The sequence below is a fragment of the Schistocerca cancellata genome, chromosome 7, assembly GCF_023864275.1.
Source record: "Schistocerca cancellata isolate TAMUIC-IGC-003103 chromosome 7, iqSchCanc2.1, whole genome shotgun sequence".
Classification (NCBI taxonomy): Eukaryota; Metazoa; Arthropoda; class Insecta; order Orthoptera; family Acrididae; genus Schistocerca; species Schistocerca cancellata.
This window is the reverse complement of record NC_064632.1, coordinates 176,854,144-176,867,985: the sequence shown is the minus strand read 5'-3', so window position 1 is coordinate 176,867,985 and position 13,842 is coordinate 176,854,144. Positions and strand designations below refer to the sequence as shown.

General features: G+C 43.2%; 1 protein-coding gene across 1 annotated transcript in view; it reads right to left on the bottom strand.

The window, feature by feature from the left end:
* The window catches only part of LOC126092690 (lysosomal-trafficking regulator), a 393,980-nt gene that overhangs the window by 17,253 nt on the left and 362,885 nt on the right, over positions 1-13,842 (bottom strand). The window contains exon 35 of the mRNA XM_049908413.1: positions 8,931-9,067. Coding sequence (XP_049764370.1) covers positions 8,931-9,067 — 137 coding nt within the window. The remainder of the gene's footprint in view (positions 1-8,930; positions 9,068-13,842) is intronic.

Below are 13,842 nucleotides of genomic sequence, written 5' to 3'. Positions count from 1 at the left end.
CACATGCAACAAACTACAGAACTCTCTGTCTCTGTCTGCTTGTGAACAGTGAATGTGTTTTTAAATTCTACATATGGTCAAGTGTGGAAAGGAGACTAAAAAATATGTTGCAGAACGCTTCCAGATTCTGGAGTCTACTCTCTCATCGATAAGATGTTCAAGGCACAAAAAAGTGGTAAGAAGAGATGGGAAGGTACAGCTGCCAAAGTCAGACTTCATAAAATGTGCACTAGGATACAGATAAATCCAGGAGGCACACTAAAAAGGGAGACTGTTGAATATTCAAGGACAGCGAATGTGAGACTGAATGTGCTCACTCCCCTCAATGCAGATGATTCAAACCAAGATTTAGCACCTGTGAGAACTTTGAATCTGCCAAGGAGTGTGTGGATTTCAAGAAAATCCAGTGGGTGGTGAGAATGTTTTAATCATACAAGTCACCAGGTCCAGATGGTATCTTTCCAGCTCTAGTGCAACAAGCAGGAGAGGGATTAATCAGATTCCTATGGAGACTATTTAGAGCAAGTTCATCTGCAAGAGCCACTGCCAATGCCAACACAGCCCTCAAACCCATGGTTAGAACTGCATAAGTACATGGCATCAAGACCACTACACCTTGGTGATAAAAGCCACGCTGAGAGATGAAAGGCAAAGACCATCATGGTGAAAGTGAAAATGGTGATCAATATCACCAGAGAGTATCCACAAGGTGGGGTATTGCCCCCACTACTGTGGAACCCAGAGGTGAATGAGCTCATAAATGAGCTACTAAAACTATTCTAGCCAAGGTTTTGTGGATGATTTAGGCTGGATTGCATATCTCAACAATACAGACAGCCATACCATATGTGCATCCACAATATAGGAGTACCTGTGGAGGGGCCACACCAACCTGTGGTTCCTGAAGACGACAGCAGCCTTTTCAGTACTTGCAAAGGCAACAGTCTGGATTATTAACTGATCTGACCTTAAAAAATTAGCCAACAAGGGCTCGCTTTGCTGCTACTGCAAGCTGCTGAAAGCAAGGGGAAACAAGAGCCATTATTTTTTTTATTGAGGGCATGGAGCTCTACTGTATAGCTTAATGATGATGAAAACTTCCTGGGTACAATACTCCAGAGGTAGGAAATCTCCAATTCAGATCTCCAGATGTGGACTATTCAGGAGGATCTTGTCATCAAGAAAAACAAAACTGGCATTCTATGGTTTGGGGTGTGGAATGTTAGATCCGTTAATCAGATAGGTGGGTTAGAGAATTTAAAAAGGGAAATGGGTACGTTGAAGTTAGATATAGTGGGAATTAATGAAGTCAACGCCAGGAGAAACTGGACTCCTGGTCAGGTGAATACAGGGCTATAAAAACAATATCAAATAGAGGTAATGCAGGAGTAGGTTTAATAATAAATAAGAAAACAGAAATGTGGGTTCGTAGCTGCAGATGTGGACTCTGACCATGATTTATTGGTTACAAACTGCAGATTAAAACTGAAGAAATTCCTAAAAGGTAGGAATAGAGAGAGATGAGTCCTGGATAAACTTAAAGAACCAGAGCTTGACGAAAGTTTCCGAGGGAGCATTAGGCAATGATGGACAGAAACAGGGGAAAGAAATACAACAGGGAGAAAAAAATGTAGCTTTTAGAGAGGAAGCAGTGAAGGCAGCAGAGGATCATATAAGTAAGAAGACAAGGCCAAGCAGAAATCCTTGGGTATCAGAGGAGACCCTGTATTTAATGGATGAAAGGAGAAGATATGAAAATGCAGCACATGAAGTGCACAAAAGGGAATACAGATGTCTAATAAATAGGACTGACAGAAAATGCAAAACAGCCAAGTGAGAATGGGCATAGGACAAATGAAAGGCATGGTTATGGGAAAGGAGAAAAGTGAATACCAAACAGCTCAATTAGCTCAATGGCAAGCCAATACTGACTAAAGAAAGGGAAGCTATAAGGTGGAAGAAATATGTAAAGGGTCTACATAAGGGTAGCAAACTTGAGGACAATTTTATAGCAAGAGAAGAGGAAGTAGATGAAGATGAAACAGGAGATATGATACTGTGAGAATAATTTGACATCGTGCTGAGATGCCTCAGTGGAAACATAGCCCTTGGAGTAGACAACATGCTCTCAGCATTATTGGGACAGCTAGCCATAACAAAAATTTTCCACTTGGTGTGCAAGATGTATGAGCACACTACAAATAAAAATGTCATGATAAGAATGTAACTTATAAAAAGGATAGTTATGTGCAGTACAAAAATGTTCCATATGCATTACAGTCGCAGCTTCTTTAAATTTAGGTGTTCTATTCATTTTGGTTCATACATATGCTGCATTATCATCTTGATAGCTTCACATTTTAATAAGAAATGAAATTTAAAGACATTATATTGACCAAAGAATAAAGGTAAGCGTGGACTAACAATTTCAAAAAACTCTTGACTGTATATTTATCTATGTATTTGAGGACAGTTAATAAATAGTAAGAAATAAAAAGTGATATGGAAAACAAAATAAATAAAAATAAACATATTTAAGATACACGGAGAGGAGACTAAATTTTTAATTTCATTTACTGTGAAGACAATTCTTCTACTGTAGGCAACTATATTTCTAGTAAGTTGCATTCATATCATTGTATTTATATTTGTGGGGGTAACATAGTGTGCTCTCTCTTATACAGAAAAGCACTTGAAATGGCCTAAATGGCACAAACTATTTGGGTATGAGTAAAATAAACACATACAGCAGAAATGGAAATATGCCACCTTCCTTAAAAACTTCTTGTTGTGGTACCCACTAAGAAGGAAAAAAGAAATAACTCCAACACCAAAAAAGGGAGGTGCTTAAAGGTGTGCATTTTAGTTAACCATCAGTTTAACAAGTCATGGTTGCAAAATGCAGACATAATCCTCAATGTCTTTCAAAATTTACAAAGAGCAAGCACTAAAGAAAATCAAAGAACAATTTAGCGAATGAGTTAAAGTTCACAGAGAAGGAATAAAACATTTGAGGTTCACAGATGAAACTGTAATTCTATTAAAAACAGCAAAGGACTTGGAAGAGCAGACAAACAGGTGAATGCATTTGATAGAGTCTTTATATGATGAACATCAACAAAAGTAAAACATAGCTAATGGAACGCAGTCGAATTAAATCAGGAAATGCTGACGGAATTAGAACAGTAAAAGAGACACTACAACCAGTAGATGAATTTAGCTACTTTGCCAGCAAAATAACTGATCATGGCTGAAGCACAGACAATGTCAAATTCAGACTAGCAAAACAGTATTTCTAAAAACAAGGAATTTGTTACCATTTAATACAGATACAACAAGCAATTCAAACAAAAAGGAAATAAAAGCTTTTGAAATGTGATAGTACAGAGGAATACAGAAGGTACAGAATCGAATTTGGAGACAAGAAATTTATGGCACCATTTGACTAAGAATGGATCAGTTGACAGAACACATCCTCTCCTCTAGGAACTGTCAGTTTGGCACCAGGAGGAGGTATGTGTATTTGTGGGGAGGGAGAGGCGATTGTAGAGAGAGACCAAGAGACGAATACACTAAGTGAATTCAAATGGATGTGGATTGCAGTAGTTATTAGGAGATGAAGAGCCTTCCATGGATAGCTGCATCTAACCAGTCTTCAGACTGAAGATGATGACAACAACAACAGCTTTACAAAAAGCAAACTGAGTGCATGTGTAAAGCAGTATGTACAAACTTCAAAATACAAATTTGCACCATTATTATGTTATATAAAATCAAAAAGTGCCCAAACTGTTTCTAATCTGTAATGTGTAAAGCAACATGGTATGCACATAAATAAGAATATTTTTCATATCAATGGTTATACCACCCAAAAAAAAAAAAGGTGAAATGTCTTTAGCATGACAAAATTACTTGATTCAGTCACATTAGTGTGATCATCACCTGTGTTTGCTGTCAAAATTCAATAACCAATCATTGTCCTCACGTGGAATCAAAGCGATTTATCTGACATCTGAAAGAGCATGATAACTGGCTCTTGGACCAAGGTCAGAAGCATTTCTGAAACAGTTATGTTTATGTACTGTTCGCATGTTACCTTAGTTAACATATAAAGCACATGCTGAAATGGTGCTATCCAAAGCTGGCGCTGAGGCAACTGCGGTGCACCATGGACTGCAAATGATATGAACGAACGACGGCTGTGGAAATGAATACTGATAAATAGATGTGCAGCTATTGAGCAACTGACTGACCAGATGAACCAAGGAGCTACTAACAGTGTCGCCTCACTCACAGTTTAGAGAATGTTGTTGTGTATGAGCCACTGCAGTAGGTGCCTGGTTCATGGACCCCTGCTGACTGATGTTCATCAGCAGTGAAGGCTGGACTTTGCACGCCAAAACCACAATGGGGTATGTCTGCTGAGTAGTGGTAGGTGGGCTTTTCAGATGAATCAGGCTATATGCTCAATCAGACAGATTGTTCTTAGCATGTATGGCATGAAACATCTGAAAGCAAACACCCTGCAACAATTATGCACTAGCCGAGGGAGCATTACGGTCTGAGGAAGGTTACGTTGCAGTCCTTGTGCGATATTCATTTTGGAAGACACAATAGATCAGTACAAGAATGCATCTATCATTGTGGACCATGTCCATCCCTACATGCAGTTTGTTTCCCCCCAGCACAATGGCATCTACCAGCAGGACGCTAAAATGTGTCACACAGCTCGCAGTATATGTGCATAGTTTGAAGAGCACCAGGAGGCATTTGCTGTAATACACTAGCCACCAAACTCCCTGGATTTAAATACAATCAAGAATCTGTGGGACCACCCCAGTCGAGCTGTTCATGCCATGGAACTTCAACTGAGAAACCTAGCACAGCTGGCTTCAGCACTGGAGTTGGTACCTTCCAGAACCTCACTGACTCTCTTCCTTCATGTCTCCCAGAGATCCACATTGCTAAAGGTGACTGTTCATGCTTTTGGCAAATGGTCACATTAATGTGACTGGAAAGTGTAGTTTTATTCAGTTGCACATAGATGGACATAACTTGAAAATTATCAACATAATAAAACAATTCTACTTTTTGTGTTCTTGTGATTTTTGTTACATTGAGATTAGACTGTGGTTCATACCATATTTCTGCAGCTTACACTTAGTTCCCAGTGCTCGAGACATCACCAGAGGCTATAAAAATTCAGATAGTGGTTTCTGATCCAAACAAGCTCAGAAAGCCAAATTGTCCATACTTATTCACTCATTCAACAGTGTTGTCAGACAGCTGCCCAAGATAACAGAGTTGTGCCAACATGTTACGTAGCTTGTACTGTAGGAGAGTTGTTGCTGTTTACTTCATTTACCATTAAGGCTCACAACTTGCCTAATTTCAGTCCTCATGCTTTTCTGTTAAAGTTGTTTTTGTGACTTTGAATTTATTATGCCTTGCTGTATATCCAAGCATAGTAATGATTGGATCTTGATAAAACCATAGTATTGAAGAAACAAATTTGGTGACTTCCCAGTTGCACTGTGTGACTGAATTTCCTCATTTTGAGAATACCAATGTGTGATCTGTTTTAATTATGAAAATCCATCCAACAGCCAAGATCACATAAAATATTTCTTTATTTGAGACACCCAGTTTCAACAGGCTATGCTGTCATCTTCAGGTCTTAAAATCTTTTGTTTTAAAATATGTTCATTTTATGCCGAACCTCTCGCACAAGAGGTCAACTGGACAAAAATCAGCATTTGTAAAAGGTTTGTCATTGCTGAAGTATTTAAAGCCATAAAGATGTTCAAAATATGTGCTATTGTGTACTGTGTTTGTATGATGTAAAAAGCATCTGGTTTTAAATATTTTAGCAATGACAAACAACGGAAAATCCAGGATGGAATGAACCTTGCCTAACTCAGGTCACTCCTCCATCCAACCGTAATCCACCCCTACTACCTCCAAACCGCTCCCTGTCAACTTTCCAGTATTTCTTATCCTCGGACCTAGCCTCACCACCATTCTCCAAATCCCTCAACATGCATACTAACCTTACATCTGCAGAAGGAAGTGCAGTCCACCATCTAAAAACTGATCCCAATCTTATAATCCTACCTGCAGACAATGTCCTACCTGCAGACAATGGCTCCACCACAGTTGTTTTGAACTGCAAGGATTACATGGCAGAAGGACTCTGTCAGCTGTCAGATACTTCCACCTACACACCATGCCACAGTGATCCCATTCCAGCAATCCAGCAGGATCTCCAGTCACTACTCAAATCCTTAGGCCCATCCCAAAACCTCTCCCAAGAGTCCATCTCCCTACTTACCCCTACCACTCCCCGCACTCCTACCATCTACATGCTTCCTAAAGTCCATAAACCCAACCACCCAGGAAACCCCATTGTAGTCGGTTACTGTGCCCCCACTGAGAGAATCTCTGCTCTTGTAGATCAACACCTTATATCTATTACCTGGAACCTATTCTCCTACATAAAAGATACCAACCATTTCCTTGACTGACTCTCCACAGTTCCTTTCCCTTTACCACATGGTGCCCTGCTCATCACTATTGATACCACCTCCCTGCACACTAACATTCCTAAAGCCCATGGCCTTAATGCTATCGAACACTACCTTTCCAGACACCCTATGGATTTCAAACCAACAACCTCCTTCCTAGTCTCCATGACCAACTATATCCTCACCCACAATTACTTCTCCTTTGAAGGGATTACCTACAAACAAATCCGCAGTATGGCTATGGGCACCCACATGGCACCATCCTATGCTAACCTATTCATGGGCCATCTAGAGGAATCCTTCCTAAAAACCCAGAATCCTAAACCCCTCACTTGGTTCAGATTCACTGATGACATCTTTGCTATCTGGATTGAAGATGAGGACACCTTATTCACATTCCTCCAGAGCCTCAACAACTTCTCCCCCACTTGCTTCACCTGGTCCTACTCAACCCAACAAGCCACCTTCCTAGATGTTGACCTCCACGTCAGAGATGGCTACATCAGTATCTCCATCCATATCAAACCTACTAACTACCAGCAATACCTCCACTTCGACAGCTGCCACCCATTTCATACCAAGAAGTCCCTTCCGTACAGCCTAGTCACCCATGGTCGTCGCATCTGCAGTGACAAGCAGTCCTTATCTAAATATACCGAGGGTCTCACTGAAGCCTTCACTGACCGTAATTATCCTCCCATCCTTCTACAAAAACAAATCTCCCGTGCCTTATCTTTCCAGTCTCCAACCACCTCCCAAAGTCCCACAGTCCGGCCACAGAGGAACATTCCCCTCATAATTCAGTACCATCCGAAACTGGAGCAACTGAATTACATTCTCTGCCAGGGTTTCGATTACCTCTTGTTGTGCCCTGAAATGAGAAATGTCCTACCTACTATCCTTCCCACCCCTCCTACCGTGGTATTCCACCGTCCACCAAACCTACACAATATACTGGTCCATCCTTACACAAGCCCTGCTCCCAATCCCTTACCTCATGGCTCATACCCCTGTAATAGACCTAGGTGCAAGACCTATCCCATACATCCTCCTACCACCACCTACTCCAGTCCGGTCACCAATATCACCTATCCTATCAAAGGCAGGGCTACCTGTTAAACCAGTCATGTGATTTACAAGATAAGCTGCAACCACTGTGCTGCATTCTCTGTAGGCCTGATAAACAACAAGCTGTCTGTCTGCATGAACTGCCACCGAAAAAACTGTGGCCAAAAAACAAGTGGACTACCCTGTTGCTGAACACGCTGCCAAACATGATACCCCTCATCTCAATGACTGCTTCACAGCCTGTGTCATATGGATCCTTCCCACCAACACCAGCTTTTCTGAATTGGGCAGGTGGGAACTTTCCCTGCAATACATCCTATGTGCCTGTAACCCTCCTGGCCTCAAACTTCATTAGTCACTGTCCTCACCCATCCAGCCCCCTGCCTGTTCCCATCCCAGCACTACACAGCCATCATTTCACCGCCACACCCAGTCTTTTAATTCTTTGTATTTCTCTCCTTTCTGCTACTTACCCCTTCCCCCTCCGCACCTTCTCTCCTGCCCTCCGTCTAAACTGCAACACTTCACTGTCCGCCACTCTCACCCCGTCCCTGCCCCAGCCTCCTCCTTACCTCCACCCAGTCGTTACACCCATCATGCACTGGTGCTGCTCCTAGCAGTGCAGTTTCAGCTGTCTGAGACTGCAGATGTGTGTGTGCAAGTTGCGTTTGCGTGAGTGTGTGTGTGCGCGTGAGTGTATGTGTGTCTATTGCTGACAAAGGCCTTAATGGCCAAAAGCTATGATTGTGTGAATCTTTTTATTGTGCCTGTCGCAACTCAGCATCTCCGCTATATTGCTAGCAATGACAAACCTTTTATATAAGTTGATTTTTATCTATTTGTCATCTTGTGCAAGAGGTTCAGCATAAAATGAACATATTTTACAACGAAAGATTTTAAGACCTGATGATGACGGCATAGCCTCGAATACAGAAATATTTTATGTGATCCTGGTTGTTGAATGGCTTTTTGCACTGATTGATTCACCCAAGTTTTTCAGACAACAATTACTCTTGTGTTCTTTAAGAGGAGTGTTTATGCTTCATTTTGTAGTTCCTATTTACACTTCTACAAGGGATTTTATGAACTTCTACTGCAGCAAGTGGCAGGTATAAGACTTCTGCACTGTCTACTTTAGAAGTTTCCTTTCATCCTCTCTCCTCTTCCTCTTCCACTGCCTTTTCTCTTCACAATCAGAAGTTTTTAAATTAGCATGAGTTAGTCTAATGAATACTAGAAACTGTCAACAATAAAAACAGTGATATTAAAAATTTACATATTACAATTAAATTTGTGGAAATAACATAAATCTGTAGAACAACTATACAGGTCACTAACTGGATCAATTGCTGATGTGCTGATGACTGGCCAAGGTGGCTGCTCCTTTTTAACCTTAGCACGCACAATGCCATCTGGATGGCCCCAGGACAACAAAGCAGCCCCATGTACTGATGTTCCACTCACTACACCGAGACCTGCACACATAAGAGATATTATTTAGAAAATTGTATCACAATGGTGCAATGTATCAAATATTTCTGAACCTTGGAAGCTGTTATTTCAATAGTTATATAGAGGAAGTTTCCATCAAGACATCTGAGGACACCCACCCCTCTCACTGCCCCCCCCCCTGCCCCTGCCCCCCCCTGCCCCTGCCCCCCCCCCCACACACACAGAGAGAGAGAGAGAGTGGGGGGGGCGGGGCGGCATAACATCAGTATGAGCTTCATGAAATTAATTTGTGTATATGTCAATGAATAATCAAACCTGTCACAGCAAACACTGGGAAAATTATAAAGAGGAAATAAATTTAGAAATTTATACACAAAGGATAATTTTAAACATCCATATTCATGCAGAGACAAAATAATATCAAGGGAGGCATAGAAAACAATAACTGCAATAGGTTTCAGGAAGCCAGAATGGGTGAACAGTACACTATACTCAGAAATCCTAAACGTCATGGGTCAGAGCATTTTGCTGTAACTAAGATCATGATTTGGCTTTTGTATAAAGGAAAATGAAAAGGAGTACTAACACCTGTATACAAGGGGAAAGTAACACGGGATGACAGTAGAAACTACAGACCAACTAGTCTTAGCCATTTTGAAAGGAAAATATTTCAAGGGTTCATTGGTAAATATATAAAATAATGTCTGCTGGAAGCAGGGAAGGCCACTTTGGGAGCGATCAACAGGAGTGAGCAGCTCGGCTGCAGAGCTTTCTGATAGAGTGGGGTGGTGGTGACAACACTACACAGGTGAGGGCTCAACGGTAGGCTAGTAGATTGGGTGGCAGCATATCTCGAAATGCACAAGTCCGGCCAACTGGAGGCATTGCGCCACTTCTTTCAGTATAGTTGTGGTTGTTTTTCTTTATTTTTGTTAACAATGGGACAGGTATAAAAATTTATTGTAGATTGCATTATGTAAATTTTAACAATATAATGAAAAGGATAGGTTGCTACTCACCATGTAGTGGAGATATTGAACTGCAGACAATCTCAACAAAAAGACTGCTAATCAAGTATCTTTTGGCCAAAAGGCCTTCTTCTGAATTAGACACCTACACACAGGCATTCATGCATACACAACTCATACACACACGAGGGATGGAGAGAGGCACGAGGTGGGGAGGAGGTTGTGGGGAAGCGTCTAGTGGCTCATGGGGGAGTTGGGCAATGTCTACTTGTTAGCAAGGGGTGCAGGTAGAGGGGGCAGGTGGCATGTGGCCGGGCAAGCAGTTTCATAGACTAGTGTCAGATAACAGCACAAAGCTAGCTCATGTGGGGACACAAATTGGGCGGGGGGAGGGGGGGGGGGATGGTATGCATACACACACACACATACACACACACACACAGTATATTGAGGGGGGGGGGGGGGGGAAGCAGCGAGTTACCTCAGGTTTAGGGTAGTGGTCTTGGTGGTGGTGATCCAGATGGCACAGATTATAAAGCAGGTGCTGTGCTGCATGTTGTGCCACTGGTGGTCCACCTTGTTCCTGGCAACAGTTTGGCAGTGGCCATTCAGTCTAGTCGACAGCTGGTTGGTAAAAATCCCGTGCTGTGGTTGCAGAGCAGAGCTGGTATATAATGTGGCTGCTATCACAGGTGGCCAAGCTTCTGATGGGGTAGCGTAAGCCTGTGATGGGACTGAAGTAGCTGGTGCTGGGTGGTGGACTGGGCAGGTCTTGCATGTGGGTCTTCCACAGGGGTGTGATCCCTGTGGTACAGGATTGGGGGTGGGAGTTGCATAGGGATGGACTAGGATGTTGCAGAGGTTGACTGGATGGTGGAACACCACTTTGGGTGGGGTTGGAAGTACCTCGCATAGGATGTCCCTAATTTCAGGGCGTGATGATAAATAATCAGAGCCCTGGTAAGGATATGGTTCAGTCATTCCAATCCAGGGTGGTACTGGGTGACAAGGGGGCGTTTCTTTATGGCTGGTTCTTGGGATGGATTTGAGGATCAAGTATTTGTGAGGATATGGCACGGGAGATCCATTTGTGAATTAGGTCTCGAGGTTACCACCTTTCTTTGAAGACCTTTGTGAGGCCTTCAGCATACCGGGCGAGGGAGTTCTCATAACTGCAGATGCATCTACCACAGGTGGCCAGGCTGTCTGGGAGGGATTTTTTTGGTCTGGAAGCAGTCAAAAGCACAGGTATTGTTGGTGGCTGGTGAGTCTGATGTGGACCTAAATGTTGATGGAACCATCTGAGAGAAAGAGATCAACATCTAGGAAGATGGCATGAGGGAGGAAGGGGACCAGGTGAAATGGATGGGAGAGAAGGTGTTGAGGTTGTGGAGGAATGAGGATAAGATGTTCTGGCCTTGGGTAGATGTTATAAAGATGTCATCAATGCACCTGAACCAGACTAGGAGTTTGGGATTTTGGGAACCCCATGAAGAGGCTGGCATAGGACGGGGCCATGTGGGTCCTCATGGTTGTGCCACAAACTTCTCTGTATACCTTTCCTTCAAAGGTGAAGCATTTATTGGTTAGGATGTAGGTGGTCAGGTGTACAAGGAATGAAATGGTGGGTTTGGAATCTGGATAACATTGGGAGAAGTAGTGTTCAATTGCAGAAAGGTGCTGGACAACAATGGCCAAGATTCTTCCAGTGGGGGCACTGTAACCAGCCACAATGAGAGCCTAGGATTGTTTAGGTTTTTGGATTTTGGGGAGCATGTAGAAGGTGTGTATGTGGGCTGTTGTTGGGGTGTGGAGGGAGATGGATTCAGGGGAGAGGTTCTGGGAAGGGCCTAAGGATTTCAGCTGGAACTGGAGATTATATTGGACTTTTGGGATGGGGTCACTTCAACACAGCTTGTAGATAGAGGTGTCAGACAACTGGCAGAGGCCCTCTACCAAGTAGTCACTCCTTTTCACCACAACAGTGGTGGAACATTTGTCTGCCGGGTGGATGATCAAGTTTGGATCCTCCAAAATCCCCTACCAACACACCACAAAATCCAGAGCTGAAACAATGTCAGAACACTGTAGTCAACCTCTCCACCAAAATTTTCTGCCATACATAAGTTTCAGTCCTATCCAAAAGCCTCACATTCAGCCTACTCGCTGTTTTAACCATGTTTGACTTGTGAAAAACCTACTCTACTTCTCCCACTCCCTACAGTGGAGCACTTCTTTGCCACCAACCCCTCCAACTAGTCATTCCAATCCCAACATTGAACCCTGCTTGTCCCAATTTGTACCACAATTCAACTGTGACACTCCCACCTAACCACTGCTGGTCACCATCTAGGAACTCCCATCTTCCAATTTAGCCTTGCTAGTCTTCCCCAGGTCCCTCCCTAAGAACAACAATCTTTCAGCAGAAGAAAGGACTGCCCTACACAACCTAAAAACTGCTCCTGACCTGATAATCCTTCCGGCAAACAAATGTTCCACCACTGTTGTGATGAACCGGAGTGGCTATCTGGCAGAGGGCCTCTGCCAACTGTCCAACACCTCCATCTACAAGCTCTGCCAAAGTGACCCCACCCCAGAAATCTGACATAACCACCAATTTCTGCTGAAATCCTTAGGCCCTTCCCTGAACCTCTCTCCTGAGTCCATCTACCTACTCATCCCAACAACAGCCTGCACACCCACTTTCCCCATGCTCCCCAAAATCCACACACCTAACAATCCTAGGCACCTCATTGTGGCTGGATACAGTGCCCCCACTGAAAGAATCGCAATTCTTGTTGATCAACATCTCCAAACAGCTGTCCAAAACCTAGCCTCCCACATTAAAGATACCAAGAACTTCCTGCACCAGCTCTCCACCATTCCCACACCCTTACCTCCCAGGTCCCTAATCGTCACTGTTGATATAACCTCCTTGTACACCAACATACCTTGTCCCCATGGCCTTGCCGCAATTTACGACTACCTCTCCCAAAACCATCCAGTTTCCAAACGCACCACTTCATTCCTTGTACACCTAACCCACAACATCCTAACCCACAACTACTTCATTTTTGAAGGGTAACCCATAACTACTTCACTTTTGAAGGGTAACCCATAACTACTTCACTTTTGAAGCGAAGGTATACAAACAAGATTGTGGCACAGCCATGGGGACACACATGGCACCATCCTATGCCAACCTCTTCATGGGACACCTAGAGGAAACAATCCTAGCTTCCCAAAACCCGAAACCCCTGGTCTGGTTCAAGTTTATTGAAGACCACTTTATAATCTGTACCCATGGCCAGGACACCTCATCTTCATTCGTCCACAACCTCAACACCTTCTTCCCCATCCACTTAACTGGTCCCCTGTCCTCCATCATCGTGCGACTTTCCTAGATGTCAGTTTCCTCCTCTCAGATGGCACCATCAACACCTTGGTCCACATCAGACTCACGATTCATCAACAGTACTTCCACTTTGACAGTTATCACCCATTACACACCAAAAACTCCCTCCCACACGTTGTAGACACATCTGTGGTGGTGAGAACTCCCTCACCCAGGATGCTGAAGACCTCATAAAGGCCTTCACAGACAGGTAGTACCCTTGAGATCCTAATTCACAAACAGATTTCCTGTGTCATATCCTCACAAACACCTGATCCTCAAATCCATCCCAAAAACCAACCACAAACATGCACCCCCCTTGTCACCCAGTACCACCCAGGATTGGAATGACTGAACCATGTCCTTATCAGGGCTTTAATTATTTATCATTATGCCCTGAAATGAGGAACATCATACCTAAGATACTTCCAACCCC